Source organism: Rissa tridactyla, chromosome 9 (genome assembly GCF_028500815.1).
Source record: "Rissa tridactyla isolate bRisTri1 chromosome 9, bRisTri1.patW.cur.20221130, whole genome shotgun sequence".
NCBI lineage: Eukaryota > Metazoa > Chordata > Aves > Charadriiformes > Laridae > Rissa > Rissa tridactyla.
In genome coordinates this window covers 39,723,212-39,744,489 of record NC_071474.1, presented here as the reverse complement: position 1 = coordinate 39,744,489, position 21,278 = coordinate 39,723,212, and the positions used below count along the sequence as shown (strand labels likewise).

Sequence of the window (21,278 nt, the reverse complement as noted above, 5' to 3'; positions counted from 1 at the left end):
AATTCTCTCCTCCACCCCTCTGGAGGGGGGCAGGGGAGAGCAAACGACCAGCTGGCAAGTGCTTAGTTGCCAGCTGGGAGCAATCCACCACACCTGCTATCTCCATTTCTAAACAGATCTACACAAAAATATCACAAATAAAACATATTAAGAAAATCATTAAGAATTTCACAATAAAACAATCTATCTGGAAGTCACCAGGTGAGAGAATTAGCGGATACAAATTGTTAAAATTTGTTTGCGTTTCTTTTTTTTGACAAGACTGACTAACTCCAGCTTCCAAACAGAGAGACCAGAAACACTTAGGCTGTTAAGCTACTAAAAACTCCAATTTTTTTTCTTCCTTCACAAAAAGCTCAACTGAACTAGTAACTGAAACACATCCACCAAAGTTTGTACGTATGATCCCTAAATTCACCATTTCCTACTCTAAAGGCTCAGCATTTTTGTAAAGGTAGCATTTTTAATATAAAGTAGCTACAACATAAATCTTAACTTTACATGCTTACTATATGGGAATAATAATTTCCAAATATCCTACAGCTATTTGTTTGAGTGTTAACCTATGTATTTATCCCTCTTTACCTGATAAGGCATATCCAGTTTTTTCTCTGGTTTTCCGTAGTACCTTAGTCTAGATTTGTGCAGGACTCTCACAAGAAGTGGATGGAAGTGAGCTCTGCTTCTCCAGGTCATTTCCAGCTGACCAAGAGAAGTCAGCTTGGAGACTAAGGTTAAAGAAAAAAGACCAAAAAAGAGCATTGATGACTGAATATTTAAGTTTTCAGGAGTAAAGTGCACAGACCAGGATGTCACATGTATTTTCTTAATGTTTTTAACATTTAAAAAGGCTCATTTACTGACATTATTCACCATGAAATCCTGCTCTGAGCTATCAGCACACAGCATAGCTTTGTTTTTTAATTGAAAATTTAAAGTTTAATTTAAAATGATACACAAGTGTTGACAGATGAGCAGAAGAGCTACTACAAAAGACACAGGCGTTAACCTAAAAGGGCATCACAATTTTGCAGAAGTCACACTTATACCTCTCTCCTCACTAGTCTTCATGGACTGACACAAGTCCCTCGGCACTGGCTGCATTTTGGGTGGCAGCTTCCAGGTGCACCCAGTCCCACAGACTAGCCAAGAGACTACCACTGGAACAGATGTCTTTGTGTGAGCAGAGACTTTATTGCTCTCTACAGCCACCTGAAAGGAGGTTGTAGCGAGGTGCAGGTTGGTCTCTCTTCCCAAGTAACAGGTGACAGAACAAAAGGAAACGACCTCAAGTTGCTCCAGTGGAGATTTAGATGGGATATTAGGAAAAATTTATTTACTGAAAGGGTTGCCAAGCATCGTAACAGGCTGCCCAGGGAAGTGGTTGAGTCACCATCCCTGGAGGTATTTAAAAGATGTGTAGATGCGGTGCTGAGGGACATGGTTTAGTGGTAGCTTGGCAGTGCTAGGTTAACGGTTGGACTTGATGATCTTAAAGGTATCTTCCAACCATAACAATTCTATGACTGACACCTCAAAAGACCGGGCGCAAGCACCACAGCTACATATTTTCAGCCAATGTTTCGTAAAGTTTAAAAAAAACCCTCAAAGGAACGCAAACACGTAAACTGCGATGTGTATGGCATATTCATATTGGCGCCTAACGCAACTGCAGGGTCGCCTCTGACCAGGGAGCTCGGCCCAGCTGCACAAGCAACACAAGCACCCGCACCCTCCCACCTTTGCGGGCGCCTTCGAGGCCTCCAGCAGCCCAGGCCTCCCTAGGGCGCCCGGCTGCCCCTGGGCCGGTTGTACCCCTCCACCCCCTTCCTCTCCACCCGCCTCCTCCCCGCTTACCGTCGACGTCCACCTGCGCCTGGGGCTTGTCCACCACCCACATGTCCCCGTAGGGATCCTCATTGTTCCACAGCGGCAGGTAGTGCTTCTTCTCGCCGCGGAGGGGCGGCGGGCAGTGGCGGGGGCGGCGGGGCAGGGCAGGGGGGTCTGTCCCGCCGCCGCCCCCCGCCGGCTCCAACTCCTCCAGGCAGAGGAAGCCGTACCGGAGCCGCTTCTCGTCGTACAGGTACGAGCAGCGCCTGAGGCGCAGGCGCGCGCCGGCCCGCAGCTGCGCGCGCTGCACCAGGCCGTTGAGGCGCGGCGCTAGGTAGCAGCGCTGCTGGCACGCACCGTCCGCCAGCGTCACGTCGTACCAGTACTGCGGGGCGGCGGCGGCGGGCGGCGGCGGCGCCTCGGCCAGGTACCGCTCGACCGCCGCCACCGTGAGGGGCGGCGGCTCCGCGGGGGCCATGCTTAGCTGGGAGGAGCCCCGCACTTCCTCAAAGAGCCGCTGCAGCCAGGAGGCCCCGCCGCTCGCCAGACCCCCCGCCGCCGCCCCCCGCCTCTCCTCGTCGGGGCGGGCGCCGCCACCGCCGGCACCTTCCGGGGTAGGGTCCTGCATGACAGCCCGGGCCGCTGCTGGGGAGGGAGAGAGCGGCCTCGGCCTCCCGCTGTCACCGGCTGAGCCACGGCGCCGCCATGGCGCGGGGCGGGGCCGGGGCCGGTGCGCGCGCGCGCCGCGTTCCGTTCAAAGCTCCCAACGGTCGCGCAGGGGGAGGGAAGACGGTGACAGGAAGGCGGCGGCGGGGGCGAGGGCGGGGGTGCGAAGGAGGAAGCAGAAGGCCCCGGGGAAACGGTGGGAGGAGCAGCCGGTGATAAACAGGCGGTGACGGAGGAGAGAAGGGGTTCCCGAGGCGGTGGGTGGCACTGCCGCACTTCAGGGGTACCCCAGGGCTTGTTCCGCCGGTAGGCTGGCATCTAGAAACCATTAGAAACCGAGCCTGGAGGCTACGGCACAGAAAGGCCGTTTGTATGTCTGCTGCGGTGCTGACCTGCTGCCCACCCTCATCTTCTTGTGGAGAGCCCACGGGGTGCCCCCGGCTCGGCGTCAGTGGGGTATGGCTCAGCAGCCAGGCCTGCCAGCTTCCTGTGTAACAAATAAAAGCAAAATAAACAAAAATCTGGCAAATCAACAAATGGTTACAGGACTGGTACCACAGCTAGGGATTCAGCTTCTGGAACCATGGGACTCGCTTTGAGAAACGAGGTCTGATGGTGTCTGTCTGTCTGTCAGTCAAGGGGAAGAGCATCTTCGGTCATGGCTTGCCAAGCCGGTGAAGAGGGCTTTGAACTGAAGTTGTCTCAATCCACCCCACTGTGACCAGTTTGATGCCAGTGCCAGCGATAGATGCCCAGAGCCTGGAGAAGGGTCACAGGTCGGCAGTAGAGCACCCGGAGTGCAGCACAAAAGAGTTGCAGCCACTCCAGCCAGTAAGTCGGCTTCATCAGAGCCCAACGTAAACGCCTCTAATGCAAACTCACATAGCATGGGGAATAAACGAGGAGTTAGGATGACACCAAGCTGTGTGGAGCGGTCAACATGCTGGAGGGAAGAGATGCCATCCAAAGGGACTTTGACAGGCTTGAGAGGTTGGCCTGTGCGAACCTCATGAATTTCAACAAGGCCAAGTGCAAGGTCCTGCACCTGTGTTGGAGGAATCCCAAGCACAAATACAGGCTGGATGGAGAATGGATTGAGAGCAGCCCTGCCAAGGTGGTCTTCAGGGTACTGGTGGATGAAAAGCTGGACATGAGCTGGCAATGTGCACTCGCAGCCCAGAAAGCCAACCGTATGAGGACAGGCTGAGAGAGTTGGGGTTGTTCAGCCTGGAGAAGAGAAGGGGAGACCTTATAGCAGCCTTCCAGTACTTAAAGGGAGTCTACAGGAAAGATGGAGAGGGACTTTTTTCAGGGAGTGTAGCGATAGGACAAGCAGCAACAGTTTTAAACTGAAAGAGGGGAGATTTAGATTAGGTACGAGGAAGAGATTCTTTACTATGAGGGTGATGAGACACCGGCACAGGTTGCCCAGGGAAGTTGTGGATGCCCCATGACTGGAAGCATTCAACGCCAGGCTGGGTGGGGCTTTGAGCAACCTGGTCTAGTTGGAGGCATCCCTGCCCATGGCAGGGGGCTGGAACTATATTATCTTTAAGATCCCTTCCAACCCAAACCATTCTATGATTCTATGAAATAGGCTCTTTATTCCCTGCATCCTGTTAAGAACCTTCTGCTGCACCTGGTCCTGATTCCATTTTAAGTGGATGCATAATACTCATTATTGCTTCTACCTAAAGATGAGTGTGTTCTGAGTTGTAATGGAGGTGTCTCATGCTAGCTCCTAAACTTGTATTTGTCTTTTTTCATAGTTGCAGCATGTTGGTAATCACAATCATCCTGCCATCAACTAAGTCTACTGGGTCTTTCTCTGTTTCCAACAGCAATGGTTGAATTGCTATTAGGAGAAATTCTTACTAGTGGTCCCTAAGTGCGTGACCTTTTCTATTTTATTATTGATTCTCATCACACTGCTACTATCAAGATCATCCTTTTCTTTATGATACCAGGATCACTTATGATATTAATGAAACTTCTGGGGATTAAGAACTTTGTATTTAATACTTTATTAACACTTGCTAATATATGTATTTTTTTCTATCAAAGGAAGTATTAGACTATAAAGCAGCAGGACAGAGCGAGGAGAGAGGGGGTAAAGATAAAGGGGCAGGAAGAGGAAAAAGAGAAGCAATCTCCAGTATTTATAGCATCACTGGTCCAGATAGCCTTTGGAAATCCAGTAGACCGAAGTGGGGCTGCAGGTTAGGCAGAGCTGTGTCATGCACTGGCCCAGAAGCAGTTCTCTGAACTCACAGCTTAAGAACGATTGTATTTTTAAGCCTACTGGCTTTGCCACTGCGGAGCTTTTGTCTCAGGGCAATTGGAAGACTGTTCCTTGAAGCATTTAAAACAGACTGAGAAACTAGACAAGGGGGTATAAAAAACCCAAGCCTTCTCTGGCCTTTAGACAGCCCTAAGAATAGTATGAGTTTATGGATTTTATGTAACAGTGCACTCCTTGGTGAGAACATTTAAAACAAATCAGTCATTCTTGATGTTTGTGTTGAAGCCAAGATACTGAGTAAAACTTCAATATGCTGTCTTTTTTTTTTTTTTCTCCCAGGTAAGCACACGATCTGTTGTGTGGACTGATAAAATGGTATTTACAATCTTTGAAAAAATGAACATGACCCAAATGCCTTTTTACTGAGATTGCACAGGATATGATTTCACATCACTGACAAGCCTTACCTGGAGAGCTGCGGTGTAGACTTTTTTTCAGCTATTAAATGAATCTGTAGGTATAATGAGGAAATCTAATCTGTGGTCTGCTCCCAGCCTCTCTCCACTTTTGTCTTGCTTGTGATAGGACTTGCAGAAGAAACATTTTATTTATAGGAGAGGTAATTGTTACATGTACATCCGTTGTCATTTTTTTTTATTGTTGTAAATCACTGTGGTTTCAGTCATGGAAACTATGAAGCAGAAGCTTTTGTGGAGTGATAGTGGACTGATAGGAGTGTTAATACTTTATAATTTTGGATAAATTTGTATGCATTGCAGTTCCAGATACAAGATAGTTCCCTCTCTTAGGAACTTGTTCCTGTTACCTCCTTCTTTCTCACCAGCAGAGGTCTAGCTAACATAGATATTTCAAAACTCTAACAGGGTAAATCTCTTTGCTGATGGCATGTCAACAGCATGTTTTAATGACTGGTTACGTCTGTGAATTCATCTAGATGTGATTCCCCTGCCATACCTGACCAGCGGGACAGATGTGATTGCATTAGAAACTGGAAGTTTAAAAACATCTGGAGAATGAATAATGAATGGTATCAGAATCACAAAAACTAAGAGCTTGGTGTGATGTGTTGAGCTTCTTCCATCGGGGCATGCAAGAAGCTCATTGAAGACAATATGGTTTTTCATACACCTACAGTTAAGCGTGCTGAACTGTACCTGTGTTGACCTCTCTTGAATCAATACATAGTCTCAAATTCTCAGACATAATTAGCAGCCAAGTATCTGAGTTATGTACAACACACCTTAAGAAAAACAGCAGTTTGCCTCTATAGCCATGCCAGCGAGTAATAGGATATGCTGAATAGGAGGACATTATTACATTCTGTTAAACATTAGATTTCATACACACTGGAGAAATTAAAGGCACAAAAGAATAAAAGGTGGTGCTGTAGAATAAAAAAAAAAAGCTATTGTGCAAGATCATAAAGCTTACTGTAAACGACAGTTGTTTGCCACAGAGTGTTTTGACAAAAATGGAAAAGCCTTTCTACTACATTTCACCATTATCTTCTAGGGGCTTTTGTTAAATCAACATAGAAAATAACAGGAAGCGATTAAGTAATGCTAAAATAACATTTGAGGTGATTACCCAGCAGACATCCTCTTGCCCTTTAATCAGCTCTACCACTTTGAGGAGCAGTTTAAGTAGGTGGTGGGCTATCAGCAGGAAGATCTACACTTTTATGTGGAACCTTGATTTATTGTGCAGGTTTTAGAATCTATAGAAGTCTTTTATATAGATTGCAGGTTTGCTCATGTTTCATTTAACTTAAATACAGCTGTCTAAACATGGAACTGAACTTGTAAGCTGGCTTTTATGATGGTCTTTGGAGAAACAATTTCACTCCAGAGCAATTCGGTACCATGAAACAAGCTACTTTTAAATGTAAAACAAAGCTAAAATTAAAATGCCATTTCATCTGAGCTCCAATAGAAATAGGTAATACAAAGCTATTTACAGTTTGTTTGATACATTATGTAACTTGCATTGTATGTGTAGCTGTATCTTACTGCCTAGCTCTGCTGTTTGGCAAATAATTGTAAAACTAAAGAAGATATTTTAGTTTTTCTTATTGCAAGCTCTCATTTTGCTCTAGTTCCACTGCCCTCATCCCACTGGGTATTTGGGTAAAGAGAAAGGCGGAAGCACAGAAATTCACTCGTGAAGCTCATTAGCAGCACGCACAGCACAGCGCCAGCTGTCACCCTTACTGGCACTCTGTCTAGGCTGAACTCTCACACTGTCACCTCAGCATCTTTATCTACTGCAAGGAAATATATTCATTTTGTCTCTATAGGCAGATGTAGATGTTTCCCTAGGGATACTGTAACAGTAACAAAGCTTTCTTTGATTTTTCAGAGTATTTTTTATTACTGTTTCGGTTGTACAATTTCAACATTAGGGAACAATACATAGCGTACAGTACATAGCTCGCGTTGTTCGCAGGTTTTAAAGTCATGTGTCAAGGTTCAGGCTGCAGGATAGAGTTCACCATTCCTAAAATGAAAGCAGGCACATACAATACTATCTTGCTGCAGTATTAGCGCAATCTTGTTTGTCAAATATAACATTAGGAGCACCACCTGCCATTCGGATACTGCATATACCAAAGGATTACTGACATGGATCCTTAAAGTTATGCGCCTCTGCCCCTGTAGGATTTGTTCACATCAAAGTGACATCACTAGAAAAACGCTGTTAAGCAGTTCACTCCTTGGTTTTAAAAGTTAGTGAAAGGTTACAGCTAGAGAAACACCTCACGAAATGAAACCACAAATCCGATACACATTTTGCATAGTTAAATTTATGTCTCTGGATTTTTTTTTTTCTTCCAGCCTTTGAACTTTTGCTTTGAGGTGAACAGTTACTCGGAACACACTCTCATTCAGTGTTCAGACCACCCAGTCACTCCAGATACCTTTCCATTTCTTTGGTTACTTTCTTTTCCTTAACATCTCTTAACCTTTTTTTTTATTCCTTCTACAACACTACACTGTTCCAGACATCCACTCCCTCCCCTTCGGCTACTCCTGTTTATTTTCTTCAGCTTTTCCCACCTCTTCAGTCATTTCCACTCTCTTCTGTTACTCTTCTCAACATCTCTGGGCTCTTTCTTATCTTCAACCATTCTGATTTTCTCTTGATGAGGAGAAAATGCCACAATCTTCTCCTTGTTGCATCCAGTTGCTATTGCTATTTGCAGTACCACTTCTAAATCCTTTAAAAGCATTTACCTCTAAGGGCCTCATTCTTTCCATATTTACACATGGATGTAACCCCAATAATTCCAACGGTTTTACATGCAAAGTGTCAGATGAAAATCCAACCTACTGCCTTGAATCATAGCTGGAAAGGAAAAAGCTAATGGAAACAGAATGAAAAATTAAAACTTCAGTGTAATAGTGCACATTCCCTCTCTTGAACTTGCACTTTTTTCCCCCACTTGGTACGGAGCTAAACATCTTTACAGTGTGTCAACTTACTGTCACATTTTTCCATTACAATAATATTAAACAAGTTTGATCACGTTTGCTTCTTTAATCTGCTGATATGAATTGTTCTCTGCTAATTCCTTTTAACTAGTGCCTAGCATCAGGAAAAATCTGCCTCCTACCTGTTGACACCAAAATGGGAGAGGGAGAAAATTCACATGCATCCCATGTAATGCAGAGGCTGCTGAGACAAGCACATTTTGAAAAAATATTATAGGCAGCCTGGATCAGTGATTGCTTATAGCATAAGCAGTTTTGCAAGCAAATTTTGCACACCGACTGGCTACACAATGAAAGCTGTTCTTTCTTCACAGTCTCTTATACTTTTTAGTTTAAGTCAACTGTATTTCTGATTGTCTGCAAATTACTTTTTGCCTGTAATTATAACTTTCATCTCTGTTTCTGTTACAGGTTTGCGTTTGTTAGGGTTTTTTTTGTTGTTGTTGGTTTTTTTTTGTTGGAAGTTGAATAAAACAAGCCCCACGTTCAGTAGCATGGGGAGCCAAGCCACGTTTTGCTCATCTGCCCCAGTCCTAACATTGGCAACAGGTAGGAACATTACCACAAATAGACGGAGACCTCCTGTTTTCACACAGCTCTGCCCGAGCACAGAATACCGTTCAGATTTTAAGTCTGCACACAAGCTGATTACTTGCATACATTAAGAACCACTTTGAGTATTTAACTGCACATATTTTTTAGTATGGCCTTAGGCTTATTTTTCTGTAAAACATTTAAAAGGAAAATACTTCATAAAAAAAACACTATACATTTTGAGATAAGCTAGTGCCCGTGAAAAGTGCTAGGTTAATAACTTTGGAAAGTGCAGTCCTCCACATAGCCAAAGAATATAGACAGCAACAGTGTAGGCATCTCTGATCTGCCTGCAAGCAGTGGAGATGCTGACACGGGGAAGGGGGATCAGCCCCTAGTTTGATTCTCTGCTGACACATACAGGGACACCAGTTCTGGAGCTGATGGTTGCGATCTGAGCACCCGTCAGTCACGGTGTGACTACTAACACTAACTTAACCTGACATACTGTACAAAACAGCTACCAGTTTTAACAACTTTATTTCTCCCCTTCTTAGTCAACTTTGAATCATCATCCTTGAGGTAGACGACCAGATATTCCAACACACTTTCCCTGCACCTTTCAGTATCACATATTTCAAGTAAAAAAAAAATACCTATTTTCAAACACTGTAGCTAGCGATTTCACTTTTGCCTACAGCGTCATCCATACTGTATCATGTCTGGAATGAGCTCTTTTGTATTACATTTGATGCTTTACATTTTCAAAGCACATCCAAAATCAGCTAATGAGGATTGCATTAAACCCTACAATTTAATCATAGTATATGATTATATATAGCGTGTATATATATATATAAATTATATCTGTATAGTTTTATGGCCAAGTTACAAGCCCCTGAGAACAGAGTTTATGCAGAAACACTGGCACCAATAACACTAGTGGATGCAGCTTTATTTAGATGTAATTAGCACAGAAAGCACCTGAAATTATTTATATTTTCTATTTATAATAGATTAACTCTTTGGATATTTTCAGAACTATATTAAGAATACATTTGTTAATCTTAACATCCGTTGTGGAAGGATTATATTTACACACAAATACACGAAGACTTGATGCTGAAAGAGCAAGAAGGGAAGAAAAGAAGGTGCCTCATCCTGTGCCCTTATATTTGCCCTTATATACATGGGTAGTGCCTTTAAATCAACTCTCATGAGCGTGGGTCCCGTTTCTGAAATTACAGGTTCAGGTCCATAATGTTTTCTTTATGCATACATGATTTCGACAAACTACTATTTAAACTATTTTTACAAATACATTCTACAGTAACTGTGTCTATGGGCTCAGGCATCCAGCCCTGAGAGAAACATGAAGTCTGTCCCCTGCATTTTGTAAATTCTACCAGATGGGGCATGTGTAGCCGCTTTTACGGCTTTTACGCTTTTTTTAAGTAGCCGCTTTTACGGCTTTGCAGTGAAATGCACCTGGCTACCTAACACAGGATACAAACCCGCGAGCGTCCCAATCTGCGTTAGGCCCCATCATCAACAGTTGCTCTTTCACCAAGGCTTGGACAAGCGCATCTTGGTGGAACAGTAACAGCTTGCTTAAAATTCAAAACAAGCCAAAACCCAATTCAAAATAGCTTTGCCACTAAACTTGTTTGTGTTTTTATATCTACCTGCAGATGTTGCTGTCCAAAAAAGAAAGAGATTTCAGTTCAAGATAACAACATTACATCATCTGTGACAATGACACTGTACAGCTTTCAGAGTACAGGAGCTTCTTATACTGACTACATTCTTTGTTGTTCTCTCCTAACACTGTGAGTACAATCTTGGTTTGCAACATATTTTAGAAGACAAACTAAACATGTTTGCAATACTTTGACAGGAAAATGGAATTCTTTCCAAACTGAAAGAATATAAACTTTGATAAGTTAGTAACAACAAATTTTTTGCAGGTAAAAAGTGCAAATCTGTGTATATTACCTCCAAGCATTTTACACTGCTACCTACAGGGAATTTCAAAGCATCCTTCATTTTGATGTGATTTACCAGTTGAATAGTACATTTTGACCAAGAGTCATGAAGTATATTTGACTGCTGCCTCCTGACTGTACAGACGCAAAGAACACCTTGAAAGGAAGAAAAAAAAAATATAAAAAAATGCTACTGTCAGTTTACACTTATGTATGGCAATATTTTTACCTATACAGGAAATCTGAGAGAATGCCACAGTCCTAGACACAAGGATATGTAGATCACAATTCAGTTTTAATCCCATGAGAAACTTTTTAAAGTGAAACTGTGCTTGTGGTACAACTGGGATATATTTTTGGTCTATTTTTTTTTCCTATTTAGAAAGACACATTTTAAAATAATTAATCTAAACAGTTTTTGGGCCCAAGTTTTCTAAATATGTCAGTGGGACTAAGCAGGTTTCACAGAACATTTATGAAGAACTGCTATATGCAAGAAATCATACTTGGTTATCCATACTCTAGTGTCTGTAGTATGTCAAATACGAGAGCATTAGTGTTTTCTTTTCCATGATGGCTGCTCTGAATTGCCTGTAATTTCAGTAGCCCACAAGAGGCAGTCCTGTAGCTGGGCATTATCAGGGCTGGCTCACTAGCCCTCCCCACTCCACCTGTTGTGCTGGAGTCTGGCCAGTTAGCAATGTCTGTATTTGTTATCAGCTCTGATATCAGTTAAGGCTGTGTGAATAGGAGTTAGAACAGAGCTGGCTAAAGTAGGGTGGTGTAAAAGTGTGGAATATCCATAGTGAGTGCTTTGTGGGGTCAGCGACTATGTTTATACTAAGGTAAGAAATAACCAGTGTAAAAAAGTTACAAAAATTAAATGGTCTTAGTGTCACAGTCAACTATTATTAATTTTTGCTTAATCACCACACTGTAGTCATCTCTTTACCTTGTCATTTCTTTCACACAGAAATTTTAGCTTCTGTGCTTTCTTGTGCATAAATACTCCTTCCAGATTTCCCGTTTCCACAGAGCGTAATTCAATTGCCTTCTCTCCCCAGCCCATGACCTGATTAGATTGAAGGTAAGCTAAAAGAAAAAAAAATAACATTTGACACTATTTAACAGGTGAAAGACTGATTCTTGACTCATTTATGTCAATATGGATCTGAAGCATTTCTCTTTGATAACAATATATTCTGAATTATTTGTATTTTAAGTTTACACAAAAAGCCTTGGGAACAGTTACTAAATTTCAGTTTCTCCTCTCAAACTTATTTTGGACTCTAGATATAAATCTTAAGTATGCTACTATTGTATATTTTAGAATCACAAAATGTCAGAGGAAACCTCTGAAGGAGGCCAAAGCAGGGCCAAACTAGACAAGGTTGTTGTGAACTTGCCCAGACATGTTTTGATGGATATTTTACAAACCCACCCCCAAAGCAGGGCCAAATCAGACCTTACTTGTGAACTTGCCCAGACATGTTTTGATGGATATTTCACAACCTCTCTGCTCCCCTGTTGCAATGCATCACTACTTTCAAGGGTAAAAATTTCTTCCTAATACCTAATTGGCATTTTTCTTGGTGCAATTCGTGCCCATTTTGCCTCTCATCCCTTCACTGTACACATCCAAGAAGCCTTGACTGTCTTCTCTATACCCTCCCACTTCAAAGTTTGGTTTGTATTTATTATGGAGTTCAGCTTAGTCTGCAACCTAAATACTTTTGAATCTGAGACTATGCCATGGTTAATTTGGTGTCCTTAGCTATTGTCCTCCCATTACTAGTTACATGCAGTATCTCCAAAAATAAAGGAAAATACTCCAGCACTGTGGAAGCTTACTATGTTACTCCCTTTAAATCTGGCAATTTGATGAGAAGGCAGAATAGTGATGAAGGAGTTAACACCACATATTTCAAATTAGGCACAGTTTCAATGAAAGCCCTCCGATTAGTGCACAGTGTGGGCTTCCAAGGTAAAAATACATTAGTTATGCTCTATTGATAGTCAGTGCTCAGGAACTGTTCTTCTTGCTCAACTATGAGCTGTTATTTCATTAGTCTGAGAATTCAGGTGCTCTGAAATGACCTGGAGAGAATGTGTGCATTTGGTTTTCAGCTTCAGCAGGCAGTGCTTGCCTGCCCTACATTACTAGTGCAAGCAACGTCTGTTCCTTAAAACCTTCCACGTTGATTTAGATTTTTGACTAAAAATTAAACTTTCAGTACACAGTGATACAGGAAGCAACAGTCTGCAATCCCACTTTAGAAGGACAGCAGAAAATAAAGGCAATATGCCTGAGTGAGTGTATTTTCTTCTTTTATCAGCTGTTGATTTAATATAAAATTGGAATCCTTGCTTTGTAATTCTTGTCAGAACAACTACATGAAAATTATACCTCCTTGGAAACATGTGTGGTTTGGCTACAACGTTGTGATTTTAATTCCCTCAAAGTCTATGAATTTCCCCTACATCTGTTTAGTGTGCTTTCCTTTCAGTTATTCTTTGTGCACACTGAAGGCTTCCCTGCCGCTAGAGCCGAGAGCAAGAAAATTCTTTCCCAGTATCCCAGTTGTGTGGAAAGCGGAAGAAGCCATCCCATCTGAAAAGCAAACCAGCAGTGAGCATCTGAGGGCAAGTGGGAGAAGAGAAGGGGGGGAGGGGTATTTTCTAAAAATCAAAGACTTGAAATCAATAAATTTTTAAATATTATCTTTATGCTTCAGGTTCCTAGGCTGTACAACAGGGCAGTACTGCTGTAGGCTGCAAGGAAGACTGTCATTAACATTTCCGAATCACTGCAGCAGTAGCACGATGAGCACCAGGGCAGCACCCGTGCAATGTGCTGTTAGTATCTAAAAAGGTAGGCCCAGACCACACATAAAGTGAAGAACATAAAAATCATACAATACTCAGACATTTGCCATTTTTTCTAACAACTGACAGTGTATTAACCTTTTCAAATTTTGCTTTTCAACACAACAGGAAGAGAGGCACACTGTGGTTCTGGGGGGTGGGACAGCGAGGCAGGCACATATACATAAATGCATGAAAGCATTCTATCGCTATGCTGTTTAGGTCATGTAGGTCCAGCGACAAAGACCTAATCCACTCGTAAGTCTCCTTATCTTTTCCACTACAAGAAATGTGCACTCAAGTTGTCAGTATGCTATGTCTGTATCATGTCTGCATCCATGCCTTTGGCAGATTTCAATTTGATAGCATCCTTGCAGCTCTCAGTAACAGCTTAATTAGGCTCTGTTGCAACCTCTAGGTGATCCAGGATAGAAAGCCCTGGATGACTTGACCAGTACCGCTATGTTCAGAAGAGACCTAATCTCCAAGCAGTATTACAATAGGAACATAATAAACCAGATATACTATGTTCAGCCATTGATTCTCTGCTGTCCAGCCAATAAACTGAGAACTTGTCAAGTGACAATGGCAAATTTCAGTTGAAGTACAAATATCATAAAAGTCATTCTTAATGCAGAATCAAAAAGTTCTTTCTCGAATTGCATCTGTAGAATAACATGCCAACAAAAAGGCCCCAATATACCATTTGTGCGGTTGTCCAGTTGTAAGGATATATGTACACATGGAAATTAATTTAGAAGATAGCAGGCTGTGAATTCAAAGGCCAGTACTGAGTCTTGATAATCTTCCCATGTAGCAGCACTTACACGTGTTTCACGTGAAATGAATTGAGAACAGATTAGATACTCAGAATAAAGCTGTCTTATTCTGGAACAAAAGCTCTTATCCCTGAGCAACTTAGGAATAGTTATTTTGAGTCCACTTTCCACCTCAACAAGCTTTAGATAAAAATTTCCTATGCTTCCAGCTGGCAACATACAAGGGTGTTTATATTTCAGACAATACAAGATCGTACTGGTTTCTAGCAACCCTAGTCTTAAACAGCCACTCTGGTCCTTTGGACAGTAGCTCAGCAGAAAAGGCATACACTGACTCAGTCTGATGAGCCAGTATTGCTTAACATGCTGGAACAAAGTTATCCACAGTTACCTGGAGCTCCCCTGCTTCACCCAGGTTACCGCATATCTTAAAAGACCTATACTTGTGCATGAGCTGTGGTTCTTGCTACACCATTTACACCAGCATTACTCCCCGGACATCAAAGAATATATGCTATAATGTTAGTATAGCAAAGCGAGCTCAAAATCAGTTTCTTAACATCGTGAAAGCATTAACAGTGCTCTAAACTTGGGGCAAGACTTGGTATTTCCTGTTTACACTGTGTATTAACATTTAAGTTGAGTAGAGGGAATTGACTGCTTCAAGGGGAAATGGCTGAGGAAGACAGGAAAGGCAAAAGAAATTACTGAGCCATATTGGATCCATTAACTTCTATGAAGTGTCACTGACATGAGCTAATGATCTCAGTCTCCCACCCGTAGCATACTCAGTCTGAATGAGACAATTGCACTTCGTAGCACACAACCCAGGTACTGCTACTACCTCACCTCCCTTCTTAACCTTTTCTTTTTTAAACTTTTTCCCTTCAAAAATCCCTTTTCTGATCTGATGTACTGAATTTGGCTTACTGCCCTAAGCAGTTATTCCAAACTGACCTCTGCATTAGACCAGAATCAGGCCACCTTTTAGCAAAATATCATACAATTTTCTGATTAGTGGTACAGAAATAGGACAGGAAAGGACCTTAATGTACCTTCTCTTCCATCCATATTTCTGTGCCACATCAGTATCACTTCTGACAGTTGTTTGTCTAACCTGACCTTAAAGGCCTCTAGTGATGGAGACTCCAAAAATTCCCCAGGCAACCGATTCCAGATAAACCAAGTTTGAAATGAACAAACTGAACATGAATTAAAAGAGTCTGACCGACTTTTGTGTGCCCAAGTCACAAGATCAAAATTCATTTTGGAAGGTAGAAGATGGTGTATGCTGCTCTACTGAATTCCTTTTTGGAGGCAGTATGTGCATAGGTGAAATTCAGTGCAAAAAAGCTACTGAATTTTTCTTTTGTATACGCGTTTGAGAAAACTGCTTCAGGCAAGTATGCAGCTGGGCATGAACATTAAGAGGAGAAGATCCAGTGATGACTTTGTGACAAAAAAGAATACCAGCTATGAGAGACCTGTCCTGGTTTGAGGTAAAACAACCAATTTTCTGTTTAGTAGTTTTACTTTTTAGCTAAGCTCTTAAACCTGAGTACACTTCTACAGAATCCTTCTTTGGCCCTTTAATCAAACCCAGTGTGATCTATGAAATCAGGAGTTTTATTGGTTCCCCACTCTTTGGGGAAAGCATGTTTATTCATTTATTTTTAGAGAAATGGAAGGGAGACGTAGGAAATAACCCACAGAGATATCAACATCATCCTACGATGTAGCAAAGCTTGTTCCCACTGAAACCCAGCCTTGAGCTCTCCAGCGATGTTGCTGATCACTGATTAGGGACTGATTAGCTACTTGCACGTACTCCTGTCTGCTGCCCATGCCTTAAAACTTACTGCCCGCAAAGTTAAGCAATTTTGGGTAGGAAAACCAAGAAGGAAGTTGGTAACTTCTCTTGTGCAATTGCGTTAAATAGATTTACTACTATTATTTATGTTACCTGGATAGAAGCATGTATTTTTCTTCCTCCAGTCACAGCTGTGGAGACCTTTTACTAAATGAGGGAGGCTAGAGAGTCAAAATCAAGAAGAAAAAAATCTAAGGCTGAATAAAGTCACAAGTGGACAAATTAAGAAATTGGCCATGGAAGACAAGTGTTTTTCTGCTGTATGTTTTGGTCAGATTGCACTGGATAAAGGGCAAAGTCCCCTAACCACCCCAAGCGAGCTAGGAATAAATTTATGAATAAATCTTTTTTTTTTTTTTTCCCCTACACGTGTATGTTTCTATGCATCTCTGTTCCAAAGCTTCTCTGCTCACAGTTGTTGCTCACTCTTTCGTAAGTATTCCAGTAGAACTGATAAACCAACTCAGAAATGTATCTGGGGTGACAGTTTCCTTGTTTGAATGCTTTTTACTGTTTCCTTGGGGAAGAAGCGCACAGAGATCTATCCAACAAGAGTCATTCAGATACAAGCAGGCATTTTCTGTGCGGGAGATGGACACCAACCCTTCCAAGAACTGGTGAGTATGTTGATAGAGCACTGAAGCAGTAATTCAACAACCTTTTGGTAACGCTGCCCGTTTCTCTACATAACATACTTTTTGCTTCTAAATGTACACGGCAAAGGAAATAAGGACTTTTATTGGTTCCCCACTTTGGGAATACCCAGTTTTGTGCCAACCTTCTGAGACTGCATACTGTAAATAATTCATTACTCACACAAAAGGGCAAAAGTGCTCCCAAATCTTATTAACTTGATGTTTCTTAAGCCCTTTTTTAATCCTGTTCTATAGAAAGAAAATATTACAGCTATATTTGTATTTAGCCCTACATATGTGAAATATCTTTCAGATTAAACATAGACGGAGGACTTCTACAATTTTAATTTCCCACAGGATTTGAATTTCCTCTCTCCAAGTTCTTATTAACAGGTCAGTCACAGAGGTCCCAACTTAAAGACTACGAGAGTAAGCTACATTTAGATTCCCTGCCCTAAATCCATCAATTATAATACAACTATTTTTTATTTTTTGTAGTGAAGATATTCTCACAAAAGTTTTCTTTCAAAATAATTGTTTAAAGAAATCAAGAAATGAGCAACGGATGACTAGAGAACACCCTGAGGTTAGCACAAGATCCTTCTGTCTCTGAAACACAGAGTGAAAATTTTGAGATAAGCTCACAGAGACTTTAGGAGGTCTGAAATGAGTCTGGAGATTGGTCTGGAAATTCCAGGAAAATGGGATCTCTTATGAAACTTTCAAGTTTCCCCTAAGTTTGGCCATGCAAATAACAGAGTTTTTCACGTTTCTCTCATAATAGATAATGTTTTTGTCTGGGGCCAAGAATTTCAAAGGATCAAGAAAATTAATAGGAGCTAGTGGGAAAGAATTATTAAAATAATAGTTAAGAGAGCTCTTTGTTTAAAGTTTGAGTTGTGTGTTGAGTTATAGGTTGGGTTAATTTGGTTTTAGTGGAAATGTGATTCCAATCAGAAGTCAAATTAATCTTGTACCACATCACAAAGACTGACAATTTCTGTTCCAAGGAAATCAATTTCTGAGATACCAGAAGTGCTGCTGCAGCAGCAGAAACGCAAGGGTTCTCAAGCCAACATATTGGAAAGTTGTCAAATGACAACTGAGAGGGGCTGTTTGGAGACTGCCTCCCTTCAGCTGTGGAATCTGCAGAAGTATAAACAACGAGAGAGACAGATGGATGGAGACAGACACCTTTCCTTCCAGAGAAAACCTACAGTCTTGCTTTTTGAGCACTGGGAGTAGTTCTGCAAAGAGCTAGCTGTTTATTCAGCTCTCCTAACCTTACCATCCAAAACATTTAATCTAACTCGCCCTCTGCTTCCTCAGCAGGATGTTTCGCTATACCTGCCCTAGCTACCTGTCCCTGGATGGGCACCACCTTCCCCATCTGGAGGTGCCCATTTCTCTAGACTGACTACAGAGAAAACCTAAACTATTCACATAGACAAGATTCCTATATATTAAAATTCACCAGACAGGATGCCACCCTCAGAAGCATCTTCTCCGTCCCTTTCCTATTTAACTGCCCTAAAATACTCTAACAGAAACACTTAGACAATGTCGTACTGCTATCTTTCCATGCAAATGCTTATCATAGTGGCGTGCTGAAGAACAGGAGAAATAGCTGCACGAGCATATGGAAAGGCAAATGTGCGAATTGCATTCCTTCTATTAAGATGTAATCAACCTTGAGAAATCGAGAATATCATGCCTAGCCAGATGTATACTGAACAATCTCTATAAATTAGAGTAGTTAACTGGCACAAAAGATCACAGATACTCAACTGGTCCAAAGTGGTGAAACTTTATTCACTTCAATACCAGCTGGGTACACGCAAGGAAATTTTTACTGAAGTTAAGGCAGTGTGATTTCCAGGCTACAGGAAAGCTTTACAAACCTATCTCATGTCTGTGGGTTTGATGATTCAGTACTTGCAGCAACACTGGGAAGAAGGACTTAAGCTTTCTGTGGTCCACTTCTGAGGCATTCCTGCGAACTCAATACAGATTAACCGAAAAGGCTTTGACAGCAATCAGTGCTCAGTGAGACAAACTCCAAATTTCCAAGTAGAAGTCATAGAGGTATGCAGCATCCTCCTTTCTAAAAAGCACGATGTAAGAAAGCCCTTTGTTCCTTATATATCATCTGTCTTTGAAACACACTAATTATCTAGTAACAATGACTCTTTAAGCCATAGCATATAGTAGGAATAATACAACTAGAAACGCCTGTAATAGTTAAAAATAACATCCTGGTTTAAAAAGTATTAAGCATGAGATTAGGGTTAATCTCTGGCAGGACGCTCATATAAGTGTTGCTGATTTTAAAATTGTTTCTTCCCAAGGCAGGAAAAAGAAGTTCTAACCCGTGAAGTACATGTGGGTAAACAAAGGAGAGTTTAAGTATTTATGAAAATCACGTATCGTATATGCACACCATAAGGTGGATAAGACATTACAGTTTGAAGAAGGTGTCCATGGTAAGTAAACTTGCTGCTTTTAGTAAGGCCTAAGGAAGGCCGTCCCGTAACAACATGCTTGAAAGCTTCTGTCTCCTTCAGAGAGCATCCGTCAGTGCAGCTTCCAATTACACTCAGTATTTCTCATTAGAACTCTTCTTACCCTGAGTAATTGCTTTTTGATTATTATTTCTTACAGTGTTTCTAACATCAGTTCAGAGGGGATGTAAAATTTCAGCATATCAAAAAAGGTTAGATATTCCTATGAAATAATGGAGAATTGACTTAATACATTTTCATTACATCCTGTAGCTCTGAATATGGGCTGAAAATTGGGCATAGGGCTATTCAGTGAAGGGGAGGAAATGCCATATAGTCAGCTTATACATTTTGTTTTTGAAACTGAAGCAGTTTTGTTGCTGAATTTTATTGAAATAGTGCAAAAAAGTCGTATTGTAGTGGTTTGTGTTCCAGAGGTGGGCTTCTTGCCCTTAGTGCTGTTGAAAACCCTCTACAAATGTCAAACCTGGCATTTACTCAAGGCTGTTATTCTACTAATGTTAATGGACTAAAACTACCCAGTAGAAGTAAAAGGAGAAAGGTGAACATCCTCAGTTTTTCACTGTGGCATCCACTTTCTGCCAATCTAATAATATGCTTTTGTACAATCTAAGTGTCTTGGGCTTTTTTTCTTTGTTGATATGTTTGTTTTAAGATGCAGAACAGGACTGAGCCAGAAAAGAAATTAAAAGCAACAAATAATAAAAATCTGCCTGTGTTGTTCTTGATTTTCCCCACACTGTTAACTTGAAGCCCTCTGGGGAAGGTGAAACAAACAGCTGTCCTGGCTACAATACAATTAGAATCTCCTCCTACCAAGCCAACTGCAAGCGTGGAGAGATTGAGAATCTATTAGAAATACCCTGGGCTGGCAGCACTGTGAATTTAAAGTGATAAAATTAAGGGGCCATTTGACAGCAGTTACAGACCTCTTCAGTAACGACCTCTCTATAGTTGTGAATTTTTACATAAAATGCTGTGGGCTATGAACAATCAAAGTAGGAAACGAGCACTTTTTTTCCCCCCCTTTGTAATTCACAGAATTCTGTCCGTGAAAACTGATGGTGAGCTGCATCCTCAGTGCAATTTGGCTGTATAGTCAAGGTATAATGCAATAAACAGTGTGACAAGAATACTAACTCTGATCCAAATGTGAAGACCCTATTGCAATCATTGGCTGTCTTAACACCAACACACATAAATCTGTTTACTCTTTACACATCTGGTTTGCTCAGAAGTTTCTTTATGTGCCACACAACCACTTTCACATGGATACAAACCTCATAAAGAAGTCAGGCTTCATGCGGCAGAATCTTAGATTTAATAAAGCGCTGTTTTTCATACATACCTACAGATGCTGGCATTTCTCCCCACTGTAAAACAGTTTCCTTTGTGAAATGCCCATATATATCAATGTAGATGCCTTCATCTTCATAGGTGAGTAAAAGCTCCATTCCGCTGGTATTCGGCAGGATGATGATGGCATGTGGGCGAATAGTCCCCTGGATCTAGAATCGTATTTTACTAAGATTTATATCAGAAAACGGACTGCAATTTTAGTGACTACATCAATCTAACTAGCTTGGCAGTGCAATAAAAAGAACTAGCTCGTGGCTCATGGAAAGTGAAAGAAATGCCTGTTTTCAGAAGGCTGTGTGGTGTGCTAGCCAGCCTCCGAAACAGGCTTTCTCCCCTCCTCCCCGCTTTGAGTATGACAGTAGGTTTGCAAACAAATCAACATTCAATATTTCACTTTATATTTCCCAGCATTTAACGGTTTCAAGAAGCCATGGAGCCACTGAGACACAATAATATTTACTTACTCACGCACAAAACAC

At 41.6% G+C, this 21,278-nt stretch overlaps 2 protein-coding genes and 2 long non-coding RNA genes across 5 annotated transcripts in view; 2 read left to right on the top strand and 2 right to left on the bottom strand.

Moving 5' to 3' along the window:
- Nucleotides 1-2,548, bottom strand: part of RADX (RPA1 related single stranded DNA binding protein, X-linked) — a 28,626-nt gene extending 26,078 nt beyond the window's left edge. Inside the window, exons 1-2 of the mRNA XM_054215692.1 lie at nt 1,858-2,548; nt 586-728 (exon numbers count right to left, since the gene is read on the bottom strand). Coding sequence (XP_054071667.1) covers nt 586-728; nt 1,858-2,458 — 744 coding nt within the window. The 5' untranslated portion in view covers nt 2,459-2,548. The remainder of the gene's footprint in view (nt 1-585; nt 729-1,857) is intronic.
- LOC128915378 (uncharacterized) lies at nt 2,344-6,163 on the top strand. Its single transcript, XR_008468618.1, has 2 exons — nt 2,344-2,444; nt 3,131-6,163. It is a non-coding gene; the product is annotated as an uncharacterized LOC128915378 (long non-coding RNA).
- Nucleotides 6,164-10,789: 4,626 nt separating this feature from the next.
- The window catches only part of NRK (Nik related kinase), a 102,474-nt gene continuing 91,985 nt past the window's right edge, over nt 10,790-21,278 (bottom strand). For both annotated transcript variants that reach the window (XM_054215691.1, XM_054215689.1), the window contains exons 29-31: nt 20,789-20,948; nt 11,722-11,861; nt 10,790-10,925 (exon numbers count right to left, since the gene is read on the bottom strand). In XM_054215691.1, coding sequence (XP_054071666.1) covers nt 10,842-10,925; nt 11,722-11,861; nt 20,789-20,948 — 384 coding nt within the window. In that variant the 3' untranslated portion in view covers nt 10,790-10,841. The remainder of the gene's footprint in view (nt 10,926-11,721; nt 11,862-20,788; nt 20,949-21,278) is intronic.
- Nucleotides 11,774-20,805, top strand: LOC128915377 (uncharacterized). The gene is made up of 3 exons (XR_008468617.1): nt 11,774-11,856; nt 13,277-13,398; nt 13,505-20,805. It is a non-coding gene; the product is annotated as an uncharacterized LOC128915377 (long non-coding RNA).